This window comes from Orbicella franksi, chromosome 2 (assembly GCF_964199315.1).
Source record: "Orbicella franksi chromosome 2, jaOrbFran1.1, whole genome shotgun sequence".
Classification (NCBI taxonomy): domain Eukaryota; kingdom Metazoa; phylum Cnidaria; class Anthozoa; order Scleractinia; family Merulinidae; genus Orbicella; species Orbicella franksi.
In genome coordinates, this window is record NC_138146.1 from 28670393 (window position 1) to 28686429 (window position 16037).

General features: G+C 39.2%; 1 protein-coding gene across 1 annotated transcript; it reads left to right on the top strand.

The window, feature by feature from the left end:
- Positions 1 to 4168: 4168 nt before the first annotated feature.
- LOC145472526 (cartilage intermediate layer protein 2-like) lies at positions 4169 to 15331 on the top strand. The gene is made up of 13 exons (XM_081454961.1): positions 4169 to 4718; positions 5769 to 5829; positions 6169 to 6399; positions 7436 to 7560; positions 8001 to 8187; positions 8602 to 8772; positions 9309 to 9332; positions 10495 to 10668; positions 11231 to 11506; positions 11937 to 12042; positions 12465 to 12622; positions 12848 to 13141; positions 13632 to 15331. The coding sequence occupies exons 1-13, from the start codon at positions 4665 to 4667 to the stop codon at positions 15329 to 15331; spliced, it is 3561 nt and encodes a 1186-aa protein (XP_081311087.1). The 5' UTR covers positions 4169 to 4664.
- The last annotated feature ends 706 nt before the right edge of the window (positions 15332 to 16037 follow it).

Sequence of the window (16037 nt, forward strand, 5' to 3'; positions counted from 1 at the left end):
AGATGAAAGAAACATCGGCTAAGGAGTTTAAAATCTCTTTTATTTAGTTTCTCACAGCCAAATGGCTTCGCTCAAAGGACGATGGCCGTTATTCGGTAGGACGAACAGATTATTTCTGAGCGAACGCCAATGCCATACACTTTGTACCATAACAATTTGATGGATGAAATATGTAATTGCAGAGAGAAATATCTCAAAGAATATCGCCTGAAGAACATAAATATAACAATACTCAAAGAACCAAAATAGCATCGTATAGTTATCCAGATATAAAACATCTTCACTAAACCCTCAAACCAAACTTAACCGAAGAAAAACAACCTCGTGCCCAACACGAATATTTCACTTGACTCACTTCGCCATTCCAACACCTTTGCCAAAACTTATCGTAAATTCAGGATACGGATTAACAAGCTTATGAGAGGCAACCTTGACGCAATCTTTGACTTAAATTGAGTTTAAAGGATATAGTATCCAATGGAATTCTTAAAATGCCGAGATGTCCGTTGTTAAGGGCCAGAGAAGCGAAATAAACCCGTCGAGTAAACACTACGGCAAAACATCCCGGATGCAACCGACGTACATGCGCAGTGACTCATTTTGGGGGTAATTTACTTCCGGCAGCCGTATCAGCGCCAGCCGTAGTGATTTGCTTAAACTCCCTACTGAATTAGTAATACGGGATGAAAAAATTCTGAGTCGAGAGCTGTAGGGACTAGTTATTGTAATTGTTCTTTTAGTAGCGAGTACCCTATGAACTTTAAAAATACTTCAAAACATGCTTGCCCGGTACATGTAATTAGGTTTTTCGCCCTACTCAGAAGAATGTCATCAGTTGTAACCATAATGAAATTCACTGATTAGTCTTAAAATAAATTTGTTTCGAATATTTCTAAATGGTAGGTGAACGAATGCAGTCTCTCCAACTGCAAAGATTGACTTTTCTGCCACCTTATCGCGGGAGTTAAGGACTGACAACGTCTGGCTGTATATATGTTCCGATTACTGCTAACCAAGCTTTCAAGTTTCTAAGCCTATACACTTTTTGTCATTTTCGCTATTAAAAATATAATTCTACCTATACTCGTTGACTTTAGCGCAGCAAAATTTTTGCACAATATTTCAATGAAAACTTAAACATTAATGATCATCGTAGAAATATCTCCATACCAAAGAAAGCTGTGTTTGATCTTTCACATGCAAGTCACCTGCACGTAAGAATCTCCTTTGACATATTGCCCTTGCCACATTTCATTTCATGATACGCTGAATTGTTTCCTTATTTATCTCTTTTTTAAACACTTCCTTATCCATAGCTACACGATTTCGTTTGTTCAGTTTCTGAGGTACCTTGAACCCTGCGACTGGGAAATTGTCACAATCATCCACTGATGATGAATGCATAGTCGATACTGTTTTCTGCCGCCTCCATTGCTTTTAAAAAAGGCATAAATCGACTCATCTTGCTGGAAACGAAACGTTACAAATTCTCGGTATTTCAGTTATGACGTTTCCTCGGCAGGTTGTCCCTGTTTCTGCGGTAAATGTATTAACTAACAATTAGTTTCCACACTCACCAATGCTGATGGATGTCAGTCGAAACTCTTCGTCCTTTTTATGATTTCAAAAATAGAGATTGTAATATTAAGTTGATTATACTTTATTGATCTGATCTGAGGTCTGTTTTGTAAATTATGTTCGCTACTTTGTCTTTATTACACGATATATTTTATAGATTTACCGTTGAATTCAATTCAGTACTCAGGGTAAATTCTTTCATATACTCAAACAAATGAGAAACTCTTTCAGTTCTTAACTGCAAGAACATGCATACATGTTTATTTCCTATGCAATGGTTTAAAGACATGTCTCGCCCAACTCCGCATAACCTTTAAGAAATATAACTATGATTTTCCACAGAAAGCCTCGTTGTATCAGTCATATAATTCTGTTATGTCTGAAGTATCTTGCGAAAAATACTTTATCAATTGGCTGTATCAGGCTTTTTATCGTTCAAAGGTCGCATGTGATACTCCCTCCCCAATAGCGAAGTCAATCTTTTGATATAATTCTACGGCTTTGGTTTCTGGTTCCTGAGGTTTACGTGCAATAAAAGTTTTTTGTTTTGCTTGAATTCGGCTCTGGAATAAGAGAGAAAAATCGCGTGTTGAGTACTAAATGAGGAAGTTAAAAATGAGTGTGCCAACTCTCGAGATGTGGTATCGTTATTCCGATATTTACTGCGGGTAATGATAAAAGAATTTACCAAAGAGGACAAAACATAGGACATAAAAAGAACGTAGAAACGTCCATCTCTCAGTATTGTAAATAAAATCCAACAGCTTTCTTCTGAGACTTCTGACAAACTTTTACTCCGTTCTTGATTAATTTGTTGGCCATTCCTTTTCTCTGCCTTCTTGATATGGGAGATGCTCCGTTTTTACCGTAATATTTCAGACATTTTACCTAACTTGATAAACAGGACGTGTTGACAAAAAATGGGCGCTGAAATCTGCGGTTTGGTTCAGCGGAACACAAGATTGTCAATCATTTTCTACCGTTAAATTATAAACACCGTGGCAGAAAAACGAGCAGAGCTGATTTCCAACTTTCGAGGTTTATCGCAAAACAATTATTGATTTCAGTTTCAACTTGCAAAGAAAGAACTAACCCAAATGTTATGCTTGAATTTTCAACTGGGTACAAAGATTTTTTTTTTTTTCACTCCGTGAATACTTCCTCTGTAACTCTCTAGCAATACGTGCTTTTGTAACTTTAGATATCAGCAAGGTGTTGTGTTATACCTTTAAATTAAAACTGGCCAATCACATGTTACTAGATACGGAAAAGCAAAACAGGATGAAGCTTCTAAACAATGTGTTGTTCTTCTTAAATGTAACATTAGCCATGAATATGGTTCAGTATTCACCTCCTCCGAAATAACATATCGCGATCAAATAAACAAGCCGATGAACAGGTAGAAGAAACTCCAAGTAATTCTGCCTTTACATAGCCCTCGAAAATTACAATCCACCTCATTATTAGCGTTGCAACAAAACCAGGTGCATGCACTAACATTGTGTCTCGAACTAACTGGCTCTGCTTGCCGAGAAGATTACAACTAACTGTAGAACCGATTCTCACTGGAAGAGGAGATGTGTAACAGAGCAGTGCTTTTGAGGAGTGTGACTGTTCTGGTTTCTTTAGTAGTGCGTATTTTATGATTCTTTCTTCTTTCCTCTCCTAAATTGACATTTCTGCCAAAATAATTGGAGCAAATCGAATCACTTCTTAAAAAAGAGTTGCTTGCGCTTGTAATTACGACGTGATCAGCTGCTCATACATGTCATAACTAAGCGGTAAATGTTTAATTGATGTTTGCAACAGACTTTTCTTAGATACACTAAAGGGGAAGCTTGTTGTTGCGGAAGTTTATAAACTTTTGACTGTACCAGACATTTATAATGAATTTCTTGTGTTACCGAATGCAAGTCTCTAAAAAATTATGGTTTTATGGTGCTTAAGGTGTTGCATTTCAGTTGTACCGTTCCTAGACATTATGTTCGGTACATAGTAAAGTGAAACTGATGTAAAAAACAAATCTCCTTAAATAGCAGGTCGTGGCCTGCTGACATTCTAGTGGTACTTGAGCCAGGTTTCCTTTTTCCATTACTTCTGCGTTAGTTTTCATTTTAGATGTCCACGTAATGCTGAAACTTTTCACCAAAGAAAACAAACATGCAGCGAGAACGAGACCTTAAACTTTGCTTAAAGAAACATTAGTGATAAAATCCAAATCTTACTATTGTTTATACATATTACAGAATCCAAAAGCGTTCTTTTGATCAACTTTCATTTAGTTCTTGCTTGCTATGATTCTGGATCGGAAAGAATTCACGCGAAGGAATTGAATAAAGCTGTCATGAATAAGGCAAGATCTGAGCGTGCCATTTACTCTCGAGATTATCATTTTATTAAGTCTTACCGTGTATTTTATTTTCATGTTTAAACTTACCTTAAGTTTATTCAGCCTTGTACCATAACACCAAAACAGCAAAGTAACGCAAACAGATTTATAGGTTCAAGAATGTAGGATGGTGATTTTTATAATGCACAACAACAGGATAATAACAAAAGCCGCATGACAACATAAGGAAATAATCTGAACTTTTTAGAGTTGCTATACAGTTTTATGACTTTATGGTGCTAGTCAGTTAGTGTGAACCTGGCTTAAGATTATGCATGAATACTTCCTCTGTAACTCTCTAGTAATACGTGCTTTTGTAACTTCAGATATCAGCAAGGTGTTGTGCTATACCTTTAAAACTGGCCAATCACATGTTACTAGACACGGAAAAGCAAAACAGGATGAAGCTTCTAAACAATGTGTTGTTCTTCTTACAAGTAACATTACCCATGAATATGGTTCAGTATTCAATTCCTCCGAAATAACATATCGCGATCAAATAAACAAGCCGATGAACAGGAAGAAGAAACTCCAGGTAATTCTGCCTATATATAGCCCTCGAAAATTACAATCCACCTCATTATCAGCGTTGCAACAAAACCAGGTGCATGCACTAACATTGTGTCTCGAACTAACTGGCTCTGCTTGCCGAGAAGATTACAACTAACTGTAGAACTGATTCTCACTGGAAGAGGAGATGTGTAACAGAGCAGTGCTTGTGAGAAGTGTGACTCTTCTGGTTTCTTTAGTGGTGAGTACTTTATGATTCTTTCTTCTTTCTTCTCCTAAATTGACATTTCTGCCAAAATAATTGGAGGAAATCGAATCACTTCTTAAAAAAGAGTTGCTTGCGCTTGTAATTACGACGTGACCAGCTGCTCATACATGTCATAACTAAGCGGTAAATGTTTAATTGATGTTTACAACTGAACAGACCTTTCTTAGATGCACTGAAGGGGAAGCTTATTGTTGCGGAAGTTTATAAACTTTTGACTGTACAAGACATTTATAATGAACTTCTTGTGTTACCGAATGCAAGCCTCTAAAAAATTATGGTTTTATGGTGCTTAAGGTGTTGCATTTCAGTTGTACCGTTCCTAGACATTATGTTCGGTACATAGTAAAGTGAAATTGATGTAAAAAACAAATCTCCTTAAATAGCAGGCCGTGGCCTGCTGACATTCTAGTGGTACTTGAGCCAGGATTCCTTTTTCCATTACTTCTGCGTTAGTTTTCATTTTAGTTGTTCACCTAATGCTGAAACTTTTCACCAAAGAAAACAAACATGCAGCGAGAACGAGACCTTAAACTTTGCTTAAAGAAACATTAGTGATAAAATCCAAATCTTACTATTGTTTATACATATTACAGAATCCAAAAGCGTTCTTTTGATCAACTTTCATTTAGTTCTTGCTTGCTATGATTCTGGATCGGAAAGAATTCACGCGAAGGAATTGAATAAAGCTGTCATGAATAAGGCAAGATCTGAGCGTGCCATTTACTCTCGAGATTATCATTTTATTAAGTCTTACCTGTATTTTATTTTCATGTTTAAACTTACCTTAAGTTTATTCAGCCTTGTAACATAACGCCAAAACAGCAAAGTAACGCAAACAGATTTATAGGTTCAAGAATGCAGGATGGTGATTACCATGCACAACAACAGGATAATAACATAAGCCGCATGACAACATAAGGAAATAATCTGAACTTGTTAGGGTTGTTATATAGTTTTATGACTTTATGGTGCTAGTCAGTTAGTGTGAACCTGGCTTAAGGTTATATTTTCTTTTCCTGAAAGGCACTGAATGACTTGGCCACAGTGACAGCATCAGGAAGCAAAGGCAATGTGTCTACAGGCGGTACGTGTAGAAAGCAATTGAACGTCTTCTTCTTCTTTTACTGTTGAAAAAACATTGTTTTTCACTGGTCTTTCTGGTTAAACAACTGTCAGCGATTTTGACGCAGCGATCATGCGTGCTGTAGTTGGCTCACTTGAGTTAGCAGACTATTAGAGCACTTGAATAATTATCTTCACTTTTCGCGCCACATTGTTGCATAGGGCGCCGCGATAAATGCGATCAGTTGCTATGGTAACACTAAGACCGAAAATACCTAATTTGTCCTTTGTACAGCACTTCTCTAATTTTCTTTCAGTGTCATTAATATTCAGTTTTTTGATATAAGTATTGTTTTTGCAGCGGGTTTGTGTTCACAGACCTTCTGTAAAAAAGGAAAGATGTGCGTTGAGCGGAAAGTTGGCACAACAGTAACAGCCGAATGCGTATGTCCAACATCATGTGCAAGTGAAAACCTTCCTGTATGCAGTGTTTATCACGTCCAGTTCCTAAACCTCTGTGAGTTACACAGGTTTGCTTGTGCAAATGAAATCCATATTCAAGTAAAACATCAAGGAAATTGCACTGAGCAAGGTAAAATACCCTCTGAGTATATTCTGTGTAACATATCTTGTACCTGTAAATAAATTTAACTTGACCCTTTTGCTCAATTTCAATACGTCACCAAAAGCGTACCAACTTGACAATATTCTCTTATATTTCTAATAGTTTGTAATCACTGACCAATTCTTTAGTCAGATTGGTGCTTAGCATACCACATCTAATAATCAATTGGTAAAATCAGCATAACCGTTCTATAAATAACAGCTTTTGATGAGTTCCGTGCTGCTGGGCAATGCACTTAAATGGTCCCAGAAACAAAATAGGTCTCTTGTTTCTTAACATAGCTACCAAATGATATAACCTAATCCAAATAAGTAGTAACAGGCCTTTCTGTAGTGTGATTCAGCGGTGATTATGCTCATGTTTCCAATCAATTTTGAAATAATTTGGCTGATTTACCCTCAGAAATGTACTTACTCAATTTGGTGATGTTGCCAACCTCGCCCTTTCTCCAAAGCCCCGGTAACCTAACGGTTCCGGAGCACCATATTTTAAGATCTAAATCTAAGGAATAATAGTGTGGTTTTTAGCTTAAAAAACAGTCCATTCTGTTTCGTTAACTGATATTTATATTGTTTGAATTTCAAAACTACTCAGTAATATGTAGATCTTGAATGTAAACACGGTAAACGAAAAAAACCTCTTCGGGAGCGGTAACTACTGGGTCTTTCGAGACTCGAAGGGGCCTCAGGTCAATATTCCCTTTAATACAAATGAATATATGAAAGACCATATATTTGAGCTGCGGAGAAAGATATGAAGACATGATTGATCATCGCGGTTATACACACAACTGAAGTAGTTTTGAAATTAAAGCCTGAAAAAAACTCAGGCCTGAACGGGATTCGAACCCATGACCTCTGCGATACGGGTGCAGTGTTCTACCAACTAAGAACCAGGACGGATTGTAATAAAGTTCTCGGCTGATAATGCTATTTCGATACTCATTCCTTTTGTGTTTTGTAATACCGGTGCGAATGTGATAATTTTCCATTTATGTCTTCAGAGGCTAAATCAGCTTGCACCAAGGCAGGAATCATCAATTTTCAAGACAAGTATTTGCAAAGAAATTTCAGAACCTACAAAGCCGACAAAGTGTATTCTTTGGTTGAAAGGTTGAGACATGCAAAGGTAATCAGACAATGCCGGTCTCCTTATGTTTACATGTTATTGTAAAAGAAAGAAACAACAACAAGGAAAAAATAGGTACTGATCAATGCCAAGTTTTAATTACGTTGTTTTATCCAGAATCCTATTAAACAATGAATTTAAATCCAAGTATCGTTCATTACTCGTAAAAATTATAAAATTAAATAAATAGTTATTAATAAATAATAGTTTCCAGTGGTGTACCGTGGAATATCCCACAAGTCACTTGTATGTTCTCAGTAATTTACCCACAAGCCTTCAGGCGCTTAGGTATACCAACCAGTGGGATATTCCTTGGTTGTAATGCAGGCGAATATACGACTTTCCCATACTCTGATTGGCTGTAGTTTCTATGGCATGGTATAAATATATGTATGCTTTCGTAGCGATGAAAACGAAGTAGGTTTCCTTTTTTCGTTTAGCGCGATTTTGAAGATTACTGGGACACAAATAGGAACAAAAGGCTGGACGAGGAGGAAATTTTAAGAATCCTTCAGGAGACAATACATATCTCTAAAGCATGTACAGCCGGACTTATTAGATCATGTGATATTGACGGGAATCCAGGAATAAGCAAACAAGAGTGGTTCACCTGCTTCAAAACAGAAGGTACCTCAATTAGACAAATTTGCTTCACTGCTTTGCTCGTCCTGAATTAGTTATATTTAATTTTGGTCCTGTAATCAAACTTGTTTCAGTGATGTCTATTGTGAATAGCTGACGAAATTATGAAATGCATTCCAACTTAACCTTAGGGTTAGGACATTTTGAAGATACATAGGTTATCAACGGGGAGCAGGGATGGGTGGTTGAGATCAACTTCGTTACCAGGGCTTGTCCCTAGCTCCTAGGAACAAGGTTGGGTTGAGATGCCCAGAGCATGGCATCTTACGTTGACAGCAGAGTAAAAAAAAGGATCAGTTCTCGAGCTATTAGTTGGGTTTTCCCTTAATCTTTCCTCTCAGTCCACACAGGGTGTCACACGCTGACTTTATGTTCCTGGTTTATTGTTTGTTTTATCAGGGGGCCAGTGGCGCTGGTCTCCTTGGACTGACTGTTCAGTTTCATGCGGAGGTGGTAAACAAAGAAGAAGAGGCACTTGTATTTTACCCAGTACGGGGCAAAAACTAGAAAGACGACTGTGTGACGGATACAATCATGAAACAAGAAAATGTTCCAGCGGGGAATGTCCTGGTAAGCTACTTATCAATGATATAATAAGTTTACTTTTTTAGCTCTTTCAGGCAACAACAACAACAGCAATCTTTCTTTGTACTCTTTCTTGTCCAAAATTCATAATTGAATACATAATTACTCAGGAGAAAGTTTTCATGATTACACTCCCACCGATCAAATCTTTTGCAACATTCTTCCCTGCGCAAAACATTATACACAAGAGAGATATGAAACAAGAAACTAGGGTGCGTTTTTCTGGGATTCTTAAACCCCTGAACACGGGTTTTGCGTTTTTAACTACACAGGCTAAAGAGCATGGCATGTTTTAAAAACATCCGGTCATTGGTGAAACTAACTATCAGTTTGTCTTCACTGTTAGTTGCGCTGGTTATCTTGGACTGATTACTGATTATCTTATATTATGCCACAATACTGTTTATACGCTCATGGTCCTGATTATAATCTCTCAAATAAACTTTTCTCTGCTTCATCTTTTTACCATGAAAATGTTTTCTTTTTTGTTTCCCTCACGACATGATGGAAATTTCACGCAGACTGGATAAGTTCAGCTACCACTGGTAAGTAATTTTAATAACAACTTAAAGCATCGTTTTCTCAACTTTTCACTCTTTGTCAAGCAGAATATGTACAACATAAGAAATGTAGCAGGTAAAGCCGCAAATACAAATCATTTAAAACGAAGTTTCAGTTACGTTGGAGCAACTGTTGTGGAACAAATTGCCTACAAATTTAGAAATGTCGGTTCTGCTAGATAGTTAAAAAAAATCAGCAACATCTCTGATACATCAGATTCCCGCGTGGCAATCATGAAAAACAGTTCTAAACTTTTATCACCGCATTTAAATAAAGCCTATGTATGAACGCGTGTGAGAATGATTGTCACCAACACGCAAAGTGTTCACTTTTTTTATGTGGACCTGTCAATGAATCACCAGCCAAACTTAAAGGTATCAATAGTTCAGCTCTAATTACAGAGAATCAAGGACAAGATAGTTCATCTCCCATACAAGCCTTATTCACACGGTAATCCCTCTCAAGTTGTTTTTAGATCACTCCGGGTTAGGAAACCCCAGTAAAACAGACTGTGACGCGGATTTTGCTCAAGTGGACAACACAAACGACTTAACACGCATTTTTGTTCTCCAACCAACTCGAGTGGTAAACTCCTCGCCGAAGAAAATAAGCTGTCTAAAAATAAATAAAGATTGATTACCTCAGTGGAGGCGCCGTGGCTTCATGGCTATTGCGCTCGCCGCTGGATTGAGCGGTCTAAATTCGAGCCCTCAACGCGGACTCTGTATACTCTGTGTTGTGTTCTTGGATAAGAAACTTTTCTCCCACAGTGCCTCTCTCCACCCAGGTATGCATATGGGTACTGGTGACATTAATGCTGGGGATAACCCTGCGATGGACTAGCATCCCATCCAGGGGGAGTAGAAATACTCCTAGTCTCTTCATGCTACAGAAACTGGAAATGAGCACCAGCCTGTTGGGTCACTTGGCTCGTATGTAGACTTTATCTTTCCTTAGGAATAGGGCCCATATGGGAGATTAGCTCTCTGACCAGTCATCCTCTCTGGGTCAGCAACAAAAAGAGGTAAATGGTGTCATCACGTATAAAGACCCCTTTAAGTTAGACTCTAAATAGTTTCCTTTCTGCCCTGGCTTTCTGATAATTTTAACGTCTTTCTCACAGTGTATTTGTTGTTTCTGTTTTAGAAGGCAAATGGAGCCGCTGGTCACCGTGGAATGACTGCTCGCGCACTTGTGGGAAAGGTGGACAGAGTAGAAGTCGCATCTGCAGAAATAAAATCACGGGAAAAGCTCTCAAGAACGGCTGGTGTGCTGGAAAACCGCTGCAGGAAAAAACTTGTGCTGATTGGAAATGCCCAGGTACGGATTCACTCACTAAACTTCGTAGCTTGAATGTATTTTGTTGGTGAAGGTTGTAGCAATTTTCAAAACTGCAATTCCACAGCGGTATTACGTGGAGGGTGGGAGTCGCGGTGGCCTCATGGTTAGTTCGCTCGTCTCCGGATCAAGCGGTCCAAGTTCGAGCCCTAGCCGGGGACTTTGCGCTGTATTCTTGGGCAAGACACTTTACTCTCACAGTGCCTCTCTACAGCTCTACACCTAGGTGTATAAATGTGTACCAGCGAACTTAACGCTGGGGGTAAACTAGCGATGGACTAGCATCTCATTTAGGCGGGAGTAGAAATACTCCTAGTCGCTCCATGCTATAGAAACCGGGATAAGCTCCAGTCTGATGAGCCACTTGGCTCGTATGCAGACTTAAACTTATCGTGCGGAGGGATTCGCAAATTTCTTATAAATCACCAGGTCTCTTGAAATCACCGTGATATATATATCTATATGGATAATTTTTGTTTTACATCCAGCTGTGTAGGTGTTTTTCATGTAAATAAGCCTATATACTTTAACTACATTTTTGCAGACGCAAGGAAGTCAAGGTGTCCATCAAATAAAGAAGGTACTTTGAAGGGGCGAGTGCTGTCACTTCGCGATACACCTCTTGCTGGAGCTAATATTTCGCTGGCTGAATCTCCGTACCTAATCTTGAGTAGGAGTCAAGACAATGGCTATTTTGTGGTCGACCTATTCTGCTTTGAAAAAGGAAAACCTCTTTTGATCATCAGGAATGGATATGTCCCTCAGACTGTTGAAGTGACAAACTCAAGATCTGTCCTAAAAGTCAAAATGGAGAATGCAGGTATGTTTTTTTATGATGATGGAGCGGTTTTCTAAAGAACAATAAACGGCCTAGAGTAGTATACAGCGACAGGGGTTCAACAGCCGTTCACGTTAGTCGTTTCTTTGTCACGTGGTAACCACCACCACATGTTGGATACAATGCATTCCAGTACATAATGTGTCGGGGGATCCTTACATCATTGTTTATTGCAGCATACGACTTTGCGTAGAGAAGGTACGAATTGACTCCAAACATTTTAAAGAGTTTGCAACACTCAGTAATTGGTGAACGTTTTTGCTCTTTGGCTGCAAAACTGAAGAAATGGGGGCTTACATTGAGCTTACGCATTCTTTATAAAATGTTGACTTTTTTAAAGCTGACAAAAAAAAACTATCCAAATCCAAAGCAATTTCTATAAACTAATTATTCATTTTGAATAACAAAACAGTTCACCCATCGGTGACATCCCACCCAGAGGACAGGAGGCGTTTCGTAGGACAAGATGTGACATTTTGCTGCCAAGTGGAAGGAAATCCTCCACCAGTTATAGAATGGTAAGCAGGTCGTTCCCAAAACTGCGGTTTACTGGAAAACAAATCAGCATATCATATACTGTTTTTGTTTTCGTTACTTCCTTTACGATGGAGACGCTTTGCTGCACGAAATTTATAGGGAAAGAAATAAACTCTTTATTTACACTGTATAGGGCATTTAGATACATTTTATGAGGTGATTAATGAAAATAGTAAAAAAATAAAATTAGGAGACATGAAGCCGTAACGAAATAAAATTTATATGTGAGCGGTGGCCAAAGTAGCAAGACCTCCTGGCTGGACACCGCCATGGTCAAGTAAATGGCAGTATAAAGAATTAATATCACATCGCCAAAATTGTACAGACTGTAGAATATTATATGAGGCATGGCCCAGGTTACATTAGAATAAAACTCGATCTACGGCGTTTGCTTGATCGACAGGTTTAGGAATGAAAACATCTTGGACAAAGAAGAATATAATAACAATGAAACTTTAGTGCTAACAAAAGTTGGAAAGAACATGGCCGGAGATTTCCGATGCCGCGCAGTAAACGAATTCGGAGCAGAATTTTCGGAGTCAGCGACATTAACAGTTCTTGGTAAGTGCCTTTATCTTCAACGTTATACTTGCTTCAAAGCTGCCTTCCCATCTGATCAGCCCCTCTGCAGTGGTTTGGCCGGACAGAAGAGCCCTCCGCATCAAGTACCGTTCTATGCATGCATCACATTTTTTCCATAGTAGTAGTTAAGAAGTTTTGTTTTATGTACTTTACGTATGAACTGTTTTAACGAAAGCGCGACATTAACTAATCCGTTGGTCTCAGATCCAGTTGTAGACACCTGCAATTCTACGCCATCCGACCATTTTGTTACTCTACCTGATGGCTGTGTCGAGGATGGAACTAATAACAACAAAGTTAACATTGGAAAGTGCAATAGTCATCCTTGTCTGAGAGCTGATACACCGTTCCTAAAGTCGTGTGACGAAGCAGAGCGTTGCTGCCAGGCTGGAACTGTGAGTGAGACTACCGTTCGCTGTGGTCGTGGAGAATTTAAAATGAAACGAATAGTGAATTGCCGATGTGATGTTTGCAGAGAAAGGAACACCATAGTTAAAGGTGCCATTTACGTTACCAGTTGCGTTTTTGAAAAGCCTAAAAATAAATACGGATCGTAAATTCATTATCCATCAAACATGGCACGAGAAACCCGCCGATAACCGCTTTTTGCACAGAAATACTTGCACATGATCAATAATGTCTTCACTACTTAGTTTGTTCCACAGACCGTCTATTTTTTCTTATAAGTTCATCGAGAAAAAACGCGGGGAATTCAAAAGAATGAGAGCGTAAAGGGGTGAGGGCGGAAAATAGCGAAACACGCAAGCCAATGGGAAGTCTCCTTTCCAGTTTTTCCAAAGAAGTCCACAGACCGTCTGTTTTACTCTTTCCCGACCCACATCCTTCGCATTCTCCTTCGTTCAAATCCCTCTCGGAGTCAGTAATTTTTCCACGATTAAGCGCCGGATGTGGAAATAAAACGTCGATCTGCTAAGATACTTCATAGCAGCAATTGTCACTGACCAAAGCCTTGTATGTTATCTTTCAGGAATTGTAGTAGGTGGACCTGATGAAAAACCAGTGGAATATTGCGACATATTGGTCAATGGTACTGTTGTTGCATTCTCCGATTTTGACGGGACTTTTGAGGTACCTGTGCCCAAGTCTATAAAGCGATTAGTGGTGACATTTCGAGATTATATGGAGGAATACGAAGAATCAACAGTAGTGCTTCCTTTCCGAAAAGGCACGACAACATTTCACAAAATCCATCTCCGCCCGGAAGCGCCACCAATCGAGTTTGACGCAGAAGAAGAAAAGGCAGTGCCGATTGCGAGCGATGAAACAGCAGAGGTTATCATACCAGCTAATAGTTTGATTGACAAGGACGGAAATCCTAAAAAAGGCAAGGCTAAGGTGAAAATACAGTTCAACGATCCCAGGAACGAGCGAGACATTCTAGAATCACCGGGAGATTTCACTACTGTAGATGAAGATGGTGAAGAACAATTGCTCAGAACGTATGGCCTTTTCAAGATTAAAATACAGGATGACAACAACCAAAACCTTGGCCTCACTAAGAATCTTCACATTAACATTGATCTTGAACGACTGACCGGTGAGAAGTTTGACGAATCTGAACCCTTTCCCCATTTGTGGTTGCTAGATGAGAAAACCGGTAGATGGGTGGACGCAGGAGAACTTAAACGAAACCAAGAACTAACACAACGTCCCAAGAGACAATTAAGGAACAGGGCATTTTCTGGAGAAATAACACCTGAGAACTTAGGATATGTATGCAACGTGGATAGAATTCAACAACGGTGTTTAGCTAGGGTTAGAGCTAACGCTGAGGGGGGAGGAATAGACGGTGCAAAAGTCACTAGTATTTTCGTAAATGAGGAGAATAGTGCGCGTCAAGTCCTTCAAGGGTACCGATACGCACACACTAACTCAGATGGGTATGCATGCATCTTGACTCAGTGCAACAGCAAAGGCTATCTCGAGGTGGAGAAGGATGGATTGCCTTTACTGCCTAATCAAATAGAAGTGGACCGCCTCCCTCCAGAAACAGGTGCTTCTATTGCAGATGATCGGAGAATCAAATTTACCCCAGGTGCACGGCTAAATAATGGCCCTGTTTATCAGAGAAGCCAATCAGGTTCTTGCTATAGTGAGAGTGGAGGTCAGAGCTTCTTCGCATTTCACAGTCAAAACAACAGACAAGGAGTCTTCAATCAAGGATACGTTCCGGAACCTAACTACCAAGGGCGATTTTTGCGTTCCTCCGTTCGCCAACGATGCTTCTTAAAAGTCTTGACCACTGGAACCACAAGAACCCTGATAAAGGCAGAGAGCTATTCCCAAGATGGGCAAACAAAGTTTGGAGAAGCAACTAAACAAACCGAACCAGTAAATAACAACCGTAATTTATTTGCAACATGCTTAGAGCACAGGTGTCCTGAACGGGATGCCACATTGATTCGCTTTACAGTGTTAACGGGAGAATGCCGAAGAAGTTTTGTACAAGACACTTTAGGTAGCGGTAGAAACAGCGGCCTAGCACCAAATGTCGCGAGAATTTTGACACCAGTGGGCGACGAATTGTCCGGCACTTCTTTAGGAATCTGGCAACCCAGGGGTAACTTTGATATGCAGCAATTTGAGACTACCTGTCTCAATTCAAGAATAGAGATTGCCGGTGGGGCTTCTAAAGGTTTTGCGGTTAGATTCAATTGCAACAACTGAACCCCACAGAGACCCAACTGACAGCGCACAGCTTTTATTAGGGATTGCCATGCATGTTACAGTTTTACTTAATTCTTTAGCTTACTGAAACCTATAAATAGAAAATCATGTCACAAAGGTCAGAATAGAAACTGAACAGATGGTCTACAAAGAATAATGCAAAGACCTTGGGGAGACGAATGGTTGTTAAAAAAGTGGTTCTCGCAAAATTTTTATCGAATTTTGATGGGTCTCACATTCTCGATTTTTTTACCAAGCTGTCTCTGGTTTTCGACTTTTTGCAAGCTTCAGGAAGTCCCGAGTCGCTTGATATATTGAATTTCAGTAACGCAACTTTTCACAGAGAAAAGGTTAAACCTAAATTATGGTAAATTGTCTGGATTCCAAAAAACAGCTAGCTTGTTCTAGAATGTGGTGACGTAGCGTCATAGTAGAATTACCCGGGCAACTAGACTCGGTTTCGCAATTTAAGAACTCAAAATGTCTCAGGCTCATCAAAGAAAAATGCTAGCCTTGCCTTCTCGCAAAGTCTCGCATTTACCATTCGTCACCCCAAAGAGTGAAGACTAGAAACAAAGCCCTTGATTCAGTTATATGCATAATTATCGTAGAACAAAGCCTACATAGCATTTGTGAGGAGTGTTGACTTGACCGATTTAGAAAAGTCAAACGATAACTTATAGTATAGGAGTTAAACAAATTTCTT